This window comes from Fundulus heteroclitus, chromosome 3 (assembly GCF_011125445.2).
Source record: "Fundulus heteroclitus isolate FHET01 chromosome 3, MU-UCD_Fhet_4.1, whole genome shotgun sequence".
Classification (NCBI taxonomy): Eukaryota; Metazoa; Chordata; class Actinopteri; order Cyprinodontiformes; family Fundulidae; genus Fundulus; species Fundulus heteroclitus.
The window spans coordinates 21,609,029-21,628,129 of NC_046363.1; the positions used below are offsets into that span (position 1 = coordinate 21,609,029).

The 19,101-nt window shown below is 42.6% G+C and overlaps 1 protein-coding gene across 2 annotated transcripts; it reads left to right on the forward strand.

Moving 5' to 3' along the window:
• The first annotated feature begins 1,694 nt into the window (after positions 1–1,694).
• On the forward strand, positions 1,695–16,954 carry colq (collagen-like tail subunit (single strand of homotrimer) of asymmetric acetylcholinesterase). Of its 2 annotated transcripts, XM_036132754.1 has the most exons (17): positions 1,695–2,053; positions 4,659–4,768; positions 4,988–5,089; positions 5,764–5,808; positions 5,955–5,981; positions 6,645–6,716; positions 8,319–8,381; positions 8,478–8,504; positions 8,582–8,626; positions 8,712–8,747; positions 9,156–9,236; positions 10,408–10,504; positions 11,301–11,431; positions 12,624–12,743; positions 12,834–12,975; positions 13,070–13,172; positions 15,027–16,954. In XM_036132754.1, exons 1-17 carry the CDS (start codon positions 1,957–1,959, stop codon positions 15,094–15,096), a joined length of 1,368 nt encoding a protein of 455 aa, XP_035988647.1. In that variant the 5' UTR covers positions 1,695–1,956; the 3' UTR covers positions 15,097–16,954. The 2 variants fall into 2 exon arrangements, with proteins under 2 accessions (XP_035988647.1, XP_035988654.1); XM_036132761.1 differs by lacking the exon at positions 5,955–5,981.
• Positions 16,955–19,101: the final 2,147 nt, after the last annotated feature.

A 19,101-nucleotide genomic window follows, 5' to 3' on the forward strand; every position in this document is an offset into this window, starting at 1 on the left:
AAACAACTCTATACAGAAAACTATACATATATGTACACATTTTCTATTCCTTTAATTGTCTGAGAGGCAAGATAAAGTGGGAAATGAGCAACAGTGTATAAATTTGTTTTAGCTTTGATTTATTTTTTCCAATCTAGAGCAATCCTTTATGACCTTTCACACTGTGACGTGGCCTCTTGGCTGCCTCTGATAGAAATAGAGGTGTGCTGTTAAAAAGTTTCCTCCCCTTATGCCTCTGGTTTTAGCTGTTGTTACACCGACATGTTTCAAAACACTAAACAAATTTTAAAATCAAAAACTGAGTAAATAGAAAATGCAGTTTTTGAATTGTGCTTTCATCAGACCTAATTTAGGGGGCGACGCCAAACCACACATGCCCTTTGGAAAATATACGTGCCACTTTTTTTTTTTTTTTTTACGTCACAAAATCACATTTTTGTATTCAATCCCACTAAACCAGGAGGTCCAAATAATCCAGAACAACACCTGACGACCTACAGAGCATTCATGGTTTAACAATAACAAGCAGACTGGGCAAATATTTTGGGAAAGTGTCTTGTGGACTGAGAAGACAAAAGAAGTTTTTGAAAGATGCGGGTCTCTTTACGTCTGACACAAAACTAACACGGCGTGTCAGAAAATAGACATCATACAAGTATGACGTCTATTTTCTGACACAACGTCATACATGTAGCAAAACACGGTGGTTTTAGAGCGATGGTCCGGGCCTTCTTGTCTGCTTCAAGACCTAGATAACTTGAAGTAATTGCTGGAGCCATGGATCCTGCTCTCCAGCAGACAAGCACAAACTATGTCCAGCCAACGGTCTGCGACTTTAGGCTCCAAGCACGTCTCAACCAGATGAAACTTTTGGAGAAGGCCAGACAAAGTCCGGACTTCAATCCAGTTGAGATGCAGTGAGGTGACCTTTGACAGGCGTTCATGCTCAAAAAACCCTCCAGTGTGAGTGGATTTAAACATTCGTGCATACACGAGAGGGACAGAGTTCCTCCAGAGAGATTTAAAAACAGCATTATTCTCAGCTACAGCAAACACTTGACAGCAGCTGTTGGGGCCCAGGGTGGAGCATCACTTAGGAGGCCAATCAACTTTTCACATAGGGAAAGTTAACCACGATCACCATTTAAAAACAGAGTTTTTTTTAATTTAGCTACTTGGGTTATGTTTCTCTGATACTAATATTATTATTATTGTTATTATCAGAAACATTTAGGCATGACCAGCAAAAAAAATTTAGAAAATGCAAAAAAAAAAAAAGGGCAGAAAAAGAAAATAAAAAACAGAAGAAATCTAAGAGGCAAATACTTTTCCACAGTAACCTTTGGGCTGTTTCACTCCCAACGCACATAACTTAGTCCGATGCTGCCCACATATGAATTTGTGATCTAATCTTCTTTGAAATAATTTGATTTAAGACCAATGTAAAAAAAAAAATTAATTTCGGACGCTACAGAGCGCAGCGAGATGCACTTTATCTCACAGGTCACACTATTAATACCTTTGCACGTTGTTGTTTCTGCAGGGAAGCACATTGTGGGTTTGTCTTTATTAAGACACCCTGCAGACGAGTGGAAACAACAATAAGACCCCCCCCCCCCCCCCCACACACACACACACACACACACACAGGCGCGCGCGCACACACGCACGCACACGCACAGAGGTAGAGATCTAATATTGGCACTGGGGGCAGCTGCTGCGCTGTCTCCTGTAATTTTAGAGCCACTGATGCGGAGGAAAGATTTAATGGGCATTGGTCAGCGTCCCCTCTTGTGAAGGCGTAAGGGAAAACCAGCAGATCGAGCGAGCGCGCAGAGAGGGAGGGTAGCAGAGGGAGAGGACGGCGAGGAGAGGAGCTGAGGGGGAGAAAAAGAAAAAAGAAAAAGAAAAGGCAGAGTTTCAACGCGTAAAGTCGGGCAACTCTCCGCTGGCAGCATGGCTCTTCTAACGATCGGAGTGTGTCTGCCGCTGTGGTTTTCTTATTGCCTGGCCCAGTCCTCGTTTCTGGACAGCTTCCTGTCATTCCCAGCAGGTAGGCGCATTTTGGAACCCCGGTGTTTGCACGTACGCGGCTCTGCGTGAGCGTTTTTTTTTTTTTTTTTTTTACTGCACCGGTGCATGCGTCGCACATGTGCCGATGGCTTCGGGAAAGCGCAGATTGTTGAGTTTCCCAGTGACCTCATCATAATGTGGAGTTGTTTTGATTTCCCCCCGTTTCCCTTGAGGTGGACCGTACATGCCTCTATAAATAGTGAGAGCAGCTTCAGCAGCTTCAGTCCGTCTGCGAGAGGCGCTTCATATCTGTGTCCGGGTGTCATGATTTGATATTTTGCACCTGTTTTCTCGCTGCTTGTGCATCTTGTGCCCTCTTGTTTATTAAAAAAAAAACAAAAAAAAAACGCGCAGAGTCGGTCGGTCGGTGTCGCTCCTCCTTTTGCAGATGCATGATTTGCACAAGGCAAAAAAAAACCTCTAAAAGATCATATTTATGATGAGGTCACGAATGAGTCGCAAATGTATGGCAAGCCGTTTGTGCAGATATCAACCAGTAATGTTTACCAACTGTAGTTAGACGTTTGCTCACACTAGCTGAATATTTTTTTCCAGCAATAGTTAGAAGAAAAAAAAAAAAGCCACATTAGTAGTGGAACTAGTACAACTAGCAGGGCAGATGCTCCACATGTGAGTCAAAGTGCTGCTCTACTTGTAAGGAGGAGGCCTTTTGATGCACTGGCTCTAGATGGTTATGTCACGTTAGTTTACTAGTGTACGATGTTCTGAGTTCTTGTTAACAGGTTGGGCCAAAACAGTGTCTCAAGTCAACCAGTAAGCATTTCTAAGCCACGCTAGTTCATAAGTGGACTTTCTAGGTTGCAATATTGCACTAGCATGGCTTCAACTTGTCCGTTTAGTCTGTTTCTAGCCTTTACTTGTGGAAAAGAGCGGGCAAGTAAAAATTACAGGTGCATTGGGTAACTAGTGTATTTTCCCCCCTATTGGTTCACTAGTTTATATCCTACTAGTGAGTTAATGTGCTGCACACCTAGAGAAACACCCCCAATTGTATTTTATATACATTTTTTTGTTGTAGATGTTCTATTTTATTATGCTGAATAAAAATGATTCAGCTCCTTAGAATCAAGTGAACTTCAGGGCAAAACTGGTGTCAACTAGTAAACGTGTCAGGGTCATTTTTAAAGCCGATCACTTAACCGGTAAGACGTTGTTGTCCACGATTCTGTCAAAATGACAAGTTGTTGATTTTTGTGTGTGATAAAAGTGCCACTAGGTAGCAGTGTTAGTAGAAGAAAACAGATTCTGGAGCTCCAGCAGCAACATCCTGAAGGAGAGTGAGCAAATGTCCATCCAAGAGCAGGGGACCAACTAGTCAGCGTAACTAGTGGTAAAGTCTAAATTAGTAGTTATCGCAACGCAATACTCGAAGATTAGAACATCAATGTCATGATGGTGAATGTTGATATTTTGAAATGCAAGAGTTCACTCGTCTAACAAAAAAAAAGAAAAGCTTCCGCTAACAACTAGCCCACATTTAAGGTTTACTGGTAGTGTAATTGCAGTGTTACTTCTCAAGTGGTAAGCATTTACTAGCTGTTGTAGTTAACGCGTGCACCGATTTGTTGCGCACTAGTTAACCGGGTGGCATTTCTCATTGCACTAGTCACCGAGCATGATCAGCAAGGCTTCAAGTTAGTGTAATAGTTTTCTTTCTGCACTGCAAAAACGGACCTAAAAATAAGTAAAATGTTCTTAAAATGTGTGTATTTGTCCTAGATTTGAGCAGGTAAATAAGATTATCTGCCAATAGAATGAGTATTTTGACCCCTAAAATAAGATAATTAGACATCCTGCACTTGAAGTAAGATGATGGAGATGGATTGTTCCCATTTTAAGTGCAAACATCTTATTCCATTGGCAGATAATCTTATTTACCCGTTCAAATCAAGGACAGATATACTCATTATAAGAAAATTTTACTTATTTTTAGTTCCGTTTTTGCAGTGTGAGCACATCTAGTCAGCCAGTCAAAAGTTTTTGACCACTATGATGGTCAAAAAAGTTTCAACAAGTCGACTAACTGGATCTAGGCTCTACTAGTTGGCTAATTGAACCTTTATTTGCCTGGCCAGTGAACAACCGCAGGTAAAAATGTGTAGATGTTTTAGTGCACTAGTACCCTAGGGGTCGTTTTTAGTGCCCTAGACATCAGGAGGTTCATTTTTGGGGCAATCTAGTAATTTAGTGTGCACATTAAATGCACAGTGGTCCACTAGTTTGGTCTTGTCATTGACTAATGCCCCAAAAGTCCTAGCTGAGACTTTTGTGCAACTAATGCAACACTTTTTGCTGCTACAACTGGGTCAGAAGTGTCACCGGGTGGCAAAAGGTGTTAATATTAAGGGTGATTTTTGTTTTAACTAGTGCAGTAAAACGTTGAGCTAGCGTGAGCAAACGTCCAACCAGCACAAAGCAGGACTAGCGGGTGAAAACGACGGCCCACATCAAGGATATGTGCATAAACGGCTCGCCTCTTAGAACGGCGCATAAACCGGACGGGTTCTGACGACGTTTTTTTTAACCTCTGCTGTAATTTGTGGCTGCATGTACGCTGTGCACAGCTCTCAGATCCCAGGAGCAGCAGAAGAGATTTAACCCATGCTGTTTACTGAGTCCGCCACCACCCCCGCTCTTTCCTCCACCCCCTTCACTTTGGCGCCGCTACACACTTGTGAGTCATGTGACTTTCTTTTGTGGAGCATCAAGCTGTTGATATGTCCTTGGGTTATAGTCAGATGGGGTCCACGTGACCCCCCCCACCCACACCCCCCAACCCCCGGGTGAAGCTTGTTTTTTTTTTTTTTTTTCTCCTGGCATTTTGTTTAGGCTGTGATGGAAAATTATTAGATGGTGAGCAAATTAATTTGGAACTGAAACTGCTGATTTACAGGAAGAAGACGGCTCACATCACGGCACGGACTCTGGTCATAAGAGTAAAGGCTCTGCCTGTGTCCAGGGCCCCGCTGGCCCCGCTGGACCTCCTGGACCTCAGGTAAAGCACCAAACTCCAGAAATTTGGGATCCTATCGCTGACGTTAAGCCTCTTCCAACACATCCACCTCATCCTGCTTCAGACATTACCAAACGATGCGGCTCGATTGAAAACCTCTTCATGCGGAGGGCCGAGGTGCGAGCAATCTCCAACCTGACAGTTCCTGCAGAGCAGGAGATGGGGATTTCTCTGGCCCTTGCAGCACAACAGCCCATTAACGCTCCACATTTAGCTGCGACACAAATAGCCTTTTTCCACTGCTGGCCAGTGTGCCACACATCATTCTCAGAAACGGTCCGAGGAGCTGGAAAGGCGCGCCGTGTCGCGTAAATTCCAGGGATTACCGACCCACACCGTGCGTGCGTGCGTGCGTTTGTGTTTTCAAGCCATGACACGGTATAAAAACAGTTTTTTGCAGAGTTTCTGTAAGTCATCGGCAGCTCACCTGCAACGACTGTCGAGGCTTCTGCTTACGCCACCCGCTGATCTGCAGTTGGGTCTATGAAAAAAGACCCACGAGGCACTTTTTGAATCAATAGAGACCAGTCAGCCCTCGGCTAATTAAAACCCGCAGCTCCGCTCTCCAAGAAGCATGCCGCGGACAGTAAAACTAATTTAGATGGCTATCTATATGATTTATAACCAATTATTTTGTGTTTTCTTATGTTAACAAGGGTCCCCCTGGATTACCTGGGATGAGAGGGCCTAAAGGAGAAAAAGTAAGCAGTTTATTTGATTTCCTTATCTTGCCGTTATTCCTGAAAACGCAGATTTGATCGTCCTGTTGCCCGCGACTGAAAAATGCTTTTGGGAAGTTCATTAAGTGCCTGCTGTCCTTGTCCCCTCCTCCGCATCCTGTTGTCAGGGAGAAATCGGAAGACCTGGGCAAAAGGTGAGAGTCCCCATTAATCATCCCCGTACTCCCCGCTGCTGTAAGTGGATTTTCTCAAAAACGAGATACAAAGCATCCCGCTGCCTCCCGTGCAAGCGAGCCCTATATTAAGAGAGAAATTGTGTGCGAGGACAACCTTGACAGGAGACAGAGCAGGCAGTGCCTGTCAGGATGCAGGGGATGCAGGGCTGCTGAGGCTTAAACGTCTCGGTCATGCACTCTGGCACGATTCAGCGTGCAGAGTCAGGACTGCCGCTCCAGGAGGAAGATTTGAGACATTGTTATGTTTGGGCTATCTTTTCGACAAAGCAGAAGAGAAGCGAGAGGTTCCCGTTAGCGTCTCGGAGCAGTAAGTGCAGCCTCTTACCGTGCAGGTTTGCAGCACTGCAGTGCAATTTAGCTTAGTGCTTCAGCCAGATCATTAATCATTTTATTCCCAACAAGCAAAGACTCCCGGTTCTATATACAGCCATCATTTAATTAAAGAGAGCAAAGTGACAGCGCTCGTTACAGCTATTCTGCCTCTAAATGTGCAGCAGGACAGATATTGCACTAAGGCAGCATCTAGACCTCTCTGGGTTTTTTTTTTTTTTAAAGCCATGAAGCAAAGTGGCATTAAAAGCCCTGATTTTATCCATTTATAAAGATGATTTGTCACATCAGGGTCGGACTGGGCTCCCTGGGGTTCCAGGGAAACAAGGACGGCCAGGATGGCCAGGAACACCTGGGGACAAAGTGAGTAAGTCAGACCTTATATTGTAGACCTTATCAAACATTATTTAACCAATACAGCGCCTTGCAAAAGTATTCACACCCCTTGAACTTTTTTTTTCACACTTTGTCGCAATACTAACTTCAACGCATTTTTGCTGGGATTTAATTTGACAGACAAAGACAGAGCAGTGTATGATTGTCTAAGGAAAGTGATGCAGGACTTGTCTCTTGGTCTCTGAAAATCCAGTGCTACCACTTGTCTTTAGAAGTCATTAATGTTCTGATGAGCAAACAGCTTTATCAAGATCAAGAAGCCCAGCAGGCAGGCCAGGGATACAGAGACAGCATTTCAAACAGGATTAGTCTACAACACCATATGCAAATGGAGAACAAAGCCATTTTGAGTAGAGCAGCGGTGTCTAAATCACGGCCCTTGTAATCATTTTGTCTGGCTCCCCACCACAGTGTAGAATGCTACAAGTTTGGCCCTCCAGCAAATGGAGCTGATGCTGCTGGACACTTTTTGTAATTTTCTTATAATGAGATTTTCATTTACAAATTTATATTTTTCTAAATGGAAAAACTTTGGTACAATAAAAAGTATTATTTTTTTCTATTAACCCTGTTTTTGTTGTCATTTTTTACACTAAACATCCTGCGACTGCGACCTTGGCTAAGTACAGCGAAGGTTTTTTCTTTTTTTTCTCCGTAAAAGGGCTTTTTTGCAAAAGTTCTTAATGCTACTTTGTTCTTGTAATTTCACAACTTTATTATTGTAATATTATGAGTTTATTCTCATAATATTTCGACTTTATTTTAATAATTTCACCCCCAATGAAGAAAAATAAATCCCACCCGCCAGAAGGGTTCTTCTGTGTTATTTTGGGGGTCGCAAGCTGAAAAGTTTGGAAACCCCCAGTTTAGGCCAACAAAACAGAAAAATGTTTGACCCATAAAGCTGTGAAACTGTACACATTTCCCTTTTTTATTGAGGCAACCATCTGAGACACTTATACACTCACAGTCTTCAAATGGAGTAAAACCCACAGCTTTTAGAAAGGTCAAAACCACTATTCTACCGACCGGATCACAATCAGCGCTATGGGTCATCCAAGAGAGCAGCCTTCAGTCTATTATATATGATAATGGCCAGAGTGTAGCCCAATTTCAAACCCGCAATCCACCGGCAAGCCGGACCTGGAGAGAGTTGATCAAAGAAAAGGCCAACAGGCCCATAGTAACTCTTGAGGAGCACAGATCCAAAGTTCAGGTGGAAAAATATGTTGACGTCACAAAAATGAGTCAGACACTGGGTGCTCGGATCAGATGAGACCAAAATTAAACTTGTTGGTCTACAAGCAGAGTGATATGAGTGGAAGAAAGCTCACACCGCGCATCACTCTGAACTCACCGTCCACACTGTCAAACATGGTGGTAGCAGCGTTATGCTGTGGGGAGTCTTTTCTTCTGGAAAGTGGCGTATGAATACTTTAGCAAGGCTGTGAATAGCAGGGGGGGGGGGGGGGGGGGGGGGGGGTATGAGAAAAGGGCTTTAAAGTGTGGGTGAACACTGCGTTTGGATGCACTTCATGTATTTAAATGTTTTTGTTGTTGCTCTGTCAGGGTGAGAAAGGGGACCCGGGTCTAATGGGGTTGCCTGGATCTAGAGGACCAATTGGGCCACGGGTATGATCCATATTTAAAGCACCGGTGCCAACTTTGCTCTTTTTTTTTTTTTTTTTTTAAATGTTGTCTCATCCTTTTGAATCTCTTTAATCCTAGGGTTTACCCGGGTACAAAGGGGAAAAGGTACGTGATCATTTAATTCACTCTCCCTCAGGAGGAGATTTCAGACGTTCTGAAGCGCGCCGTTTCTTCTCTGTCAGGGTTCTCGAGGTGATCGAGGGGAGCATGGACTCAAAGGAGACAAGGTGAGCGCGGCGCGCCGGCAGAGGTTTGCGTCAGTGTGCCGCATGAAAACAGGAGTTCATGATATCTGCTGTTCCCTGTCCGCAGGGCGCCGCTGGCTTCCCAGGAATGCTCGGACAAAAGGTGAGTACACTGCAAAAAGAGAACTAAAAATAAGTAAAATTTTCTGGAAATTAATGTATTTCTCCTGGATTTGAGCAGGTGAATAAGATTATTTGCCAAAGGAAAGAGTATTTTTACCCCTAAAAAAAGATAATTAGGCATACTACACTTGAAATAAGTTGATCGAGATGAATTATTCCTATTTTAAGTGTAAAAATCTTATTCCATTGGCAAATAATCTTATTTACCTGCTCGAATCAAAGAATAATACTCTCATTTCAAGAAATATTTTCTTATTTTTAGCACTATTTTTGCAGTGTAAGCCTCTAGCAAGCAGAGTTTTATGCTTTGCTCGCTCAGAAGTACAATTTAAATCTTTTTTTTTTTTTTTTTTGTGTGGGGGTAATTTATGTATGATTTCTTGTGCAGGGTGAAATGGGTCCAAAAGGAGAGCCTGGGATCTCAGGAAACAGAGGACCTACAGGCCGACCTGGAAAGAGAGGAAAACAGGTGAGGCGTTTGTGTAAAAAAAAAAAAAAACATTTTTGGATCGGCTTTACTTTTTACTAACACCTCGGAAACTGTGGGCACCACCAACAAAATAAGGAAATGGATCAGTGGCACCTGAAGGGTAGAAATATAGTTACAGTGAGCCCACAAACCAAAGAGAGGCATCGAGTGTGGGCGATCGGACAAAAGTAGCGCTCAATCGGGGGATCCTGAAAACATTTAAAGATGGTCGCTTGAGAAAAAGAAGCGGATTTTAGTCGTGTCTCGTGACGTGGCTTTTTAGAAAACAGCTAAAGGACTGAGCTGAAACTCCGGATGGTGAAAGTGCGCCACTTCCTAGCTACAGGATTTTCTGATTGGCTGAGAGCAAGAAAAGCAGCGCATATTCAATCTGTCTGCGATAAAAAGCTGCGCTTCCTTCAATCGAGTCGAAGGTTCAGACACACGTGTCGCCCCTTCAGTCTCACCTTCGAGCGTATATTCCCATGCACAATGAAAGTTGATGAAGGCATTAATCACATTTTTTTTATCTGTATGAATTAAAACACCAAAAATGCATGATGAAGGCTCACCTGAACTGATTTCTCTTTATCTGTCTGTTTGTTTGTTTTCATCTGGGTCTGTACATCCCTCAGAGGTCTTGTCCACTGGTTACATCACAAAATCTGTTTCAGTGCAGTTTCAAAATAGTCAAATGATTTATTTCTTTTATTACTGATGTGCATCTAATGGGCAATATATTTAGAAAAGATGTTTTCCCTAGAACTAATTTGATTTCCCACGAATCCTTTAGTTGAGCTGCTAGTCCCCGCACATCTCTACTTAATAAGTTAACAGGCTTGGGAGTTAAATAATTTTTTCACTATAAAGCTTTCCAGTGTTCTTTTTTCATTGTTAGATACGTTGAAAATAAAACAATCCAACTGGCGTGTGTTAAGAATGAAATAAAAACTTTCATTGTAAAAAAAAAAGTGTGTTCTGTGTTAATTATGTGAACTAAATCAAACACAGAAACATATTCTTTTACATGTTTTATGAACAGATTGCCCCTTGGTTATTAAATGCGCTGTAAACTGGAATGTTTGGTTGTATACTTAAACTTCCCTTTAACATTTCTCAAACACAGCGCAAGGATTTTTCCAGTGAATCTGTCCTCTTCGCATTGTTTCAGGGACAGAAAGGAGACCCCGGAAGAATCGGTCCTGTTGGACCCGCAGGAGCGCAGGGATCTCCCGGTCTCCCCGGACCTCCTGGCTTACCTGCCACAGGTACAACCGGATTCAAATCCCCCCTCGATTTAAAGCAGATGTAATTGTCGGGGAGTTTACAGAAACACTTTGACTGAAAATCCGTCGAAGGCTGACAGAAATCAGAAGAAGAAAGCGAGCTTTAGAGCAATGAAGGACGTATCAGCAGTGGTCTTACATAGCGGTAAAGAAATCTGAGCTCCCGAGTTGAAACTGGAGGCTGTGATGATGACATCATGTGGCTAAAGTGAGTTTACACATGGCAGGCCTCCCTGCCGTTTAGAAAATATTATGTCACCACGTAATGAAAGGGACATTTATCTTGTGTGCTGATTTAGTCTGCCTCTTGATAGATTAATCATTGATACCGTCTATAATGACTTCTGGTATTTAAATCCCCTCCGATGGCTCGCACTCTGAGTTATTGATCGTCTTTAGCTTATTCACGCTGCAAAATGTTGGTGTGCGCCAAACGCCGGCCCCGGACAGGTCTTTCACTGCTGGTGGTTTACGCTTTTATTTGTGTTTTCATAAATATATACAGTCGTATTCAACAAATTAGAATATTTAGCTAAAAAAAAAAAGAACAAAAAACACAGCATTTAAGATTTGAAAATAGCATCAGAAAAATTAAAAAAGCAATATTTTTCATGCAGAAATGGAGGCTTAATGAAAAGTAGGTTTAATACCAGCTTAAAGGTTGCTTTTAATTTTCAAAAGGAACTTTTAATTTGACAAACAGGCCTCTTTGAAATGCATATTCCAATTTACTGAAGGTGACTGCATGTAGATAAATCCTCTGTTTTTGTTCTGCTAGGACTCTACATGGTTGGAACTAAAGGTGCTCGAGGTCCACCGGGTCCTCCTGGCAGGTGCGGCTGCGGCGCCCTCAGCACTTCAACGTTTGATGATTATGCCCACGCAGGAAACTATCCCAAAGTGCCTGTGGTGAGGAAAATGTTGCACTGCTGTGAAAAAGATGCTGTGGGAATAAGGCAGTAAATAGCACAAAAACTCAAAGTCAAATGTTTTTGATACACTATTTGCTTTAGTTATGTACAGCACATTGCAAAAGTGTTTATACCCCCACCCACCACTTTACAAACTAAAAAGTATTTAAATGCGGGTTGAAGGTGAACCTCCGCTCCGGTATTGAGTGTTTTGTCGCCGTAGCTGGTTTTCTTCCAGTCATTCCCTGCTTTTAGCTCCATTCACCTTAACTCTGTCCAGCTTCTCTGTCCCTGCTGAAGAAAAGCATCCCCACAGCATGACGCTGCCTCCACCGTGCCTTATCATGGAGATGACGTGCTCAGCCGATCTGCACTGTTAGTTTTCTTCTTGAGGCGCTGGGTTTTATTTAACGGTATTGGCGCACAATGCCTTCCAGGTTTTTTTTTTAGATTTTTACTAGTAAACAAAAAACTTGTTGATCTATGACATAAAATCCTAATAAAATGCATCAGTTAAGGGCTGCAAGAAGATGTGTGAAAATGTTTCAGGGAAATGCATTTCCTCTAAAATATATCAGACAAAACATGTTTTTACTGTTGGGTTTTTAGTTATTAAGAGGAATATATCAGTTTAGTGGAGGATTTTTTTTTAACCTTTATGTCACCAGGAAAGCCTCACTGAGATCAAAATATATTTTCCAAGAGTGTCCTTGCCAAGACAGCAACAAAACATATTCAAGCAATTAAAATTTTAAACAATTTTAAAACCATACATTAAAAAAAATCCAATAACTTAATAAAATCCCCAAATCAGGCGAAACGTTTACAGACAGGTGTCGCTATGTCACCCAGCATTTTCTTAATAATGTCCAGAGAAACCAGGCTATGGCGCTTCAGGTCTTTCTGCAGCTGACTCCAAGCAAAGGGAGCTGCGTATGAAAAAGGCCTTCTCCCCATTTCACTTCTCACCCTCGGGACTGAAAATAATAAAAACTCCTGAGAGCGAAGGCTGTTCGACCCCAAGCTCTTCAAGTGGAGTAGAGTTGAGAGGTAGGAGGGAAGAAGACCAATGACAGCTTTGTTAATAGTTAAGATTTGAACACGAAGGTACCGCGATGCTTACCCTAACCAGACTGAAGTCAGCCATGAAAATGCACTGAATGTTGCAAACATGAATCGTTTCCTTCCAGATATTCGTGGTGAGTGATGAGGAAGAACTGGAGCGCCTCAACACTGACAACGCCCTCGCATTCCGAAAGGACCAGAGATCCCTCTATTTCAAAGACATTGATGGCTGGCTGCCAATCCAGGTGTCTGGTTCTCCTCTGAGCTCACAGAAAAGTTCATTCAGACACGTTTTCCTTTCTCTTCAAGTCACTAAAACTCTCCAAAAAAAAAAGACTTTTCCATTCCAGATGACGCCCTTCCAGTCCATGGAAAATGCGCCCGACGACGAGGGTTACTGCGGCGACGGGATAGTGCAGATCTCCAGCGGCGAGGAGTGCGACGACCGCAACAGAGTTGTCACCGACGGCTGCGTCAGTAAGTCCACGTGAAACGCTGTTTATCAGGCCCGCCTAACCTGACCGCACGAATAACCTGACCTCCGCCCCGCTGCGGGCTCATCTTACTGCAGAGTGTAAACACGCCTACTGCGGAGACGGATACCGCTACGAAGGGGTTGAAGAGTGCGACGGAAAAGACTTTGGATACCAAACCTGTAACTCATATCTTCCAGGGTGAGTACAAAATACGCCTGTGGTTGACAGCGCTGCGCTAAAGTCTGAAGTCGGTGCTCATTTCTTCACGTTTCAGCACCAATGAGAGAGATCTCCACCCAAACTATAAAAACTGGCCTACAGTTCTTTGGATTTCGCTGCTCTTTACTTGTTTCTCTCTATATATAGTTGACTTTCAGAGGCATTTTTTTCTATTTGTTTGTAAAGCCAATTAACTCAAACACGAAAAAAAACCTCCATACTTAAAATATGAACCAGTGTCCCACAGTGTCTTGAAAAGTATTCGTTTCCCTTGAAGATTTTTTTGATGCCATTTTATGTGATAAAGCAGCACAAAGTTTTGCATTATGATGTAGTGGGAATAAAACAATTTATTTAAAACATTGTTAGAGGTTAAAAACCTGCAGCCTGCATTCCTCTTCCTCCCTCCTGAGTCAGTGCTTGGTAGGACAACCATTCACCGCCGTTACACCTGTTTTATAGCTATGCTGTGTTCTCCACCACAAAATACCTCTGAAATCTAGAGACTGACATTTTTTGCAGATTTCTCTTTTTAAAATAGCTCAGGCTCCCTCAGATTGGATGGAGAGCATCATTATGTTCAAATCTAGCTCTAGATTCTCAACTGGATAGAAGTCTGCAGTTTCAAAAAGGGCTAGAACAGCGTTTATGAGATTGTTACATTGTTTGGTATTTACGTTATTTATAGTAACCTAACTCTGCTTTAAACATCTCCATAACTGTATACCTGTCCTGGGTACCTCCTTGGTCTTTAACTTTACAAATACTCTGTAACAAACAGCTGGATTCATGCTAATGCTAAATTACATTAAGGGGTTTATCAAGTAGTCGACTTCTGAACGTCACTTGATTTTATTTAGGGCTATTTAGCCAATGGGGCCCCAGTTCTAATTACGACACTTTTTAGATTTTGTTTTTAGCAGAAAAAAAATCCTCCTTGTACTTACAGTTCACATTTATGCCTTTTTTGTGCGTTGACCTACGTAGTAAAAATCCCAATAAAACACATTTAGTTTTGTCGCTTTGACACAGGGCAAAGTTTAAGAACCTTGAAGGATTTTGCGAGGCAACAGAACAAATGTTAAGACTGGATCTTCAGGCAACCGGTTACTGTCGGCAGTGGCGGTTCTAGACCAAATTTACCAGGGGGGCCAAGGTGGGGCCAGTGTTTTTTCACAAGGGCACAGAACAAAGGAATGAAACAATAAAATGGCAATATTTAACTGTGTAATAATATTAAGTGAAGCACTTGTGGCTCGGGAACTGCTGATTTCAGACCCCTGATCTAGCAGTTGAAAACTTTGGCCCCAGCTCAATACAGCTAAAGCTAAACGTGAAACATCTTAATTTTTATATCCTTCTTAGAGTAAAACTGTATTGGTAAAAAATAAAATTGGTCAAAGTGACCAACCAGTTATGGTTTCTTTGCCATTGCAAGTAATTATTAGAAGTGTATTTAATGTTATGTCTTTAGTACAGGGGCCATAACAGGTCTAGAACCGCCCATGACTGTCGGTATGCTGCAAAGACACGTATATGACTTTTAATCTGCATTGAATGTTTTTTTTTTTTGTTTTTTTTTTAGGCCTGACATTTCCTCATTTTTAAGCACACACAGCACATTAGGCTAACACACAGCAAAAGAAAGTGCATAAAAAAGGAGCCAAAGTCCAAAGAAAGCAGCACTTTAAGGGGTACCGAGAAAGTTTGGCCCCTACAGCACAAATACAAAGAAATTAGGGCGGAGTAAAAGAACAGTACTGCATGCGTTAATGTATGATAACTAACAATAATCTGGAACTAAGTGCTTTTTTTTTTCTCCTACAATTATAGGTCTTATGGGTACCTGAAGTGCACACCACACTGTGTTATCGACTCTACAAACTGCAAATTCTTCACATGAGGAGGAGTCGGGATTGTGCAGCCAGATCCTTTGTGTGCCGCTGCTTGACAAGTGATAGGACTGCTTTCATGCAAACAACAGACAAAAAAAAAAGAAGAATGCTCTGAAAAAGCAAATGACTCCTTAAGAAGAGGAAACAAATGTTCTACAGTGAAAATGACAAAAAAAACAAAAAAAACCTGACATATATGTACAAATGCACACATAACTCATCTGTTTTTCTCTGTGGCGACGCCCCCCTGCGACGGAAGGCGAAAATCTGCTCGTCGGAAACTTGCAGGACAGCTGCTCTGTGTCTTAACAAGCCGGACTTCAACGGGCCTCCTCGCCGCGCCGCACCGGACCGCAGCCAAAACCTTTCTGAATGCAGCGGCTGTGCGACGGCCGCGCGGGCCTAATTAAGAGGAACCGGGACGGATTTCAGAGAAGCAGCAGCTGGAACAGAGGTGCATTTATCCTGACCCGGTTACAAAACACAAAAACAAAAAAAAAAGGAAACAAAATGGGAGGGAGGGAGTGGGACATCCAGAGATATTCTACTGCAGGGTGAATGACAGCAAACAGCTCTTGCATGAAGCTGGGCCAAGACTACGTTTAACTTACCACAACATTAGCAACAGAGTCGGCCTCTGACGCTGCAAGGCAACCAGACCCACCCTGCTGTTTACCTATGTTGCCAGGACTCTCTCTTTGTTTTTTTTTTTTGTTTTTTTTTACTGTACTCACTCCGTATCAAGACGTTCTGGATGTTCAAACCAGACTGTCTCTGCAAACACAGGTGATTCACAAGGTCCAAAAACCTTCAGACGTCGACTTTAGCTTTGGTATAAGTCAAAAAACGGTCTGAAGATTTCAGAAATCAAAAAGTACTCAGGAACAGGTGTAGCTCCACACATGCCTCACTGTGTTTCTTGTTCAAAACCAATGGCTCTGACTGTACTCTGACGCACACAGGGAACTCAAACAAAAAAAGCTCTGACACACGTACAATATGCAACCGCGCGTACTCAAGTTCCTCCCCTATGCTTTAAAGCAAAAAAAAACAACAACGACAAGAAAAAAAAAAGATGTGAAGGCTTGAAACTGTTAATGCTCTTAATTTTCCCTCATTGCAGAGAACCAGTCGGACGTATCTGTAGCTGCTAAGGGGAAGGAACTAAAAATTCCTATTTTCTGTTCTAAGGTCATTACTGTATCTACTCAATACCTCTTTATCCAGTTTATTTGTCTTACAAAGCAACAGAGAAACTCATCGGTATCCTTAACTGCGTAGCTGTAGTCTGCTGCGTGCTGCAAACATTACTGTGCTGATATAAGCTGACGTTTTTCCATAAGCTACTGTACGAGTCGCCGTTTTTCCTTTCCTTTTCCTTTCCCTGAGCTCAGACTGTTAATGCAGCCTGTCTGCATGCGTAGCGGTGTTAAAATGCACCACTTTCGTCGGGCGTCGTTTTGTCAGTCACCCTTTTTGCATTCACTGGCACACAGCGGGTGTCTTAAAAGAGTGGCCCCCGTCCCCCGAAGTAGCCCATTACTGTATGTACGACGAACCTCGTAGTGATGAACTGTGCCACGAACCAAGATGAGATGCTGTTAGAACACTGTGCCGTGACTGTTGTGTCCGTGTGTGTGTTTCTGTGTATGCACAACAATGCTGGAACATGCATGTGGTAACGTACTGTACCGCCCGGCTTTGTGAAGTTGTTGTTATTATTATTATTATTATTATTATTATCATCGTTGTCATTATGCACTGTGACCGGGATTCATGTTGTTTCATTGTTCCGATATGATTTTTACCGTAGCTGTGGGGAGATTCTGAGAAAAAGACTCAAATAAAAAGAGGATTTCAATTGTTTCAGTGCGATCGATGACCCGATGGAGATGCTGCTGCTGACGTCTCAGCATCAAATGTAGAAAGAAAAGGTACTTAAGCTGGTTCATTAAATGAGTGTTGAATTAGACATATGGTAAAAACACTGTTTATCACTTTATTCAGACCTGAAAAAAAAAATGAAGTCCCATTCCTTAGTTAGGAGCCCTGAAGAAAGTACCTCAGTAAGTCCCATCCGAGTGGATTCTGCACCCAGAGACCATCTCAGGGCAATAAAAGGTGAAAACGGGCAGCGGGCCAGAATTGCAGCCGAGACGCTTGGGGCTGGGTGTAACCGTGTAAGTATATTAACATGCTGCTTTCCTTTCCCAAATCACATCAGGACAAATTGTTCGCGGAGATGCCGGGGTAAAAGCTTACCTTGGCGTACTTATCCCGTCCTCTGCGATCCCACCGACCAGGCCAATCGCATTTGTTCCCACAGATGTCCCGACGCAGCAACGAACATCACGCAAACGTTGCCAAAAAGATGCCTTTTGACTATGTGATGAAAGGATATCTGTAGTTTCTCACACACACACACACACACACACACACACACACACAAGTCCTCAAATCAAAGCACGCAAACCTGTTTTTGAAAAAGGAAAAGAAAAAGAAATTAGACCAGATTTCTCGTTCCGAAAGGTGTAGATCTCAGAGTTAAAATAATAGAGCGGTCATTTGTTATGAGCCCACAGAGAGTAGAGCATAGCTGTGTAGTGGAAGAAAAACAATACAACTATGGAGGAGTTGCTGATATCCATAACTCAGGTGAAGAAACATTTTAACAAGAAAACGTTTAGGGGTACAACCTTGACGGAGGAGTGGCTAAAAACAAAAAGCTATTTTGTGGAAGGCTTAAGAAGTCAAATTTAAAATTGGCCCTAGGCCACGCAGGAGTCCCTGCAAAAAACATGTGGAAATGAACTTTAGGACTACTGTGAAAATCTGTTGCATGCTGCAAACAACTTCACCCTCCAACAGGACAACGGCAAGCATACAGCCAGAGCTACAATAGAGTGGTTTAGAGTACAAAGCATTTATTATTTAGAACAGCCTGGTCAAAGTCCAGACCCAGATCCAGTTGAGAATCTGTGGCGAGACTTAAATCTGAGAGAACTGGGGCCATCTGGCAAAGAAGAACGGGCTGAAAAGTCAGCCTCCGGATGTGCAAATAAAATAGGGACCTGCAGCTGCGACAGCACCAAGAGGTGCTTCTGCAAAGCATTGCCTCCCGGGGAGCTGAACACAAATGCATGCCAAACATTTAGATATTTGCTCAGAAAGGAAAATTGGAACAATGCATAATTTTAACTATGCACTACTTTGTGTTGGTCTACCACAACCCAGTCCAAACGGAACATGCTGAGGTTTGTGGTAGTAACATAAACTCTTACAAGCATTACGTTGACAAACTGATAAAATAATTTTCTCCCTCTATTGCAACGTTACAGGCCTGTGGGACAAGGGGCCAAAAAAAAAAAAAAAAAAAAAAAAGAAGAGAGCAGGCTGATCACTGGCCAAGAGACCATCTATGACCTACGGGGAGGAATTGCCGGCACGCTGGCAGACGTGTTCTTGTCAAGGACACAAAGCCTAAATACTCGTTTGACAAAATCACGAGAGACTACAAAGTAATCGCCGACAGCTGTGTAGACAGACTACAACACCTCTGCCCTATCTACCATCTGTTAAACATGTTTTAGCAGGTTATCCCTGTTAAACAGTGCAGCTCCTGCTAGTCCCCAACATAACTGAAACATTGTTTAAATACGTACATTTTATTTGGTTTAAGCACCTGGAGGTCTTAATTGTGAACCCGTGACTCGCTGTTACCCTGGGATAGACGGGGGAAATGTTCTTTGAGCCACTACTTAAAATGGAAAACACAAGAGAACACGTTATTTACGTTAAACTTCTTTAGTCCGGAAATGACTACAAGAAAACGATTATTCACCGAAGTGTGTCAAATTTCTAGAAAGATAAATAACTTGGTTGTTTTTTACTGACTGGAACTACGATAAAAACACGACTGGGGAAAGAAACAGGTTTAAGGTGAGGAAGACTCCAACAAGAGGTAGAAAAATATCCAAACGTTCACAGTTAGGGAATTGCAGCATCACCAAGTC

Coding starts and splice junctions, on each gene's coding strand:
- colq (XM_036132754.1), top strand. CDS start 1,957: ATGGCTCTTCTAACGATCGGAGTGTGTCTGCCGCTGTGGTTTTCTTAT. Junction 8,505..8,581: donor CCGGGTACAAAGGGGAAAAG/GTACGTGATCAT, acceptor CTTCTCTGTCAG/GGTTCTCGAGGTGATCGAGG. Junction 9,237..10,407: donor CTGGAAAGAGAGGAAAACAG/GTGAGGCGTTTG, acceptor GCATTGTTTCAG/GGACAGAAAGGAGACCCCGG.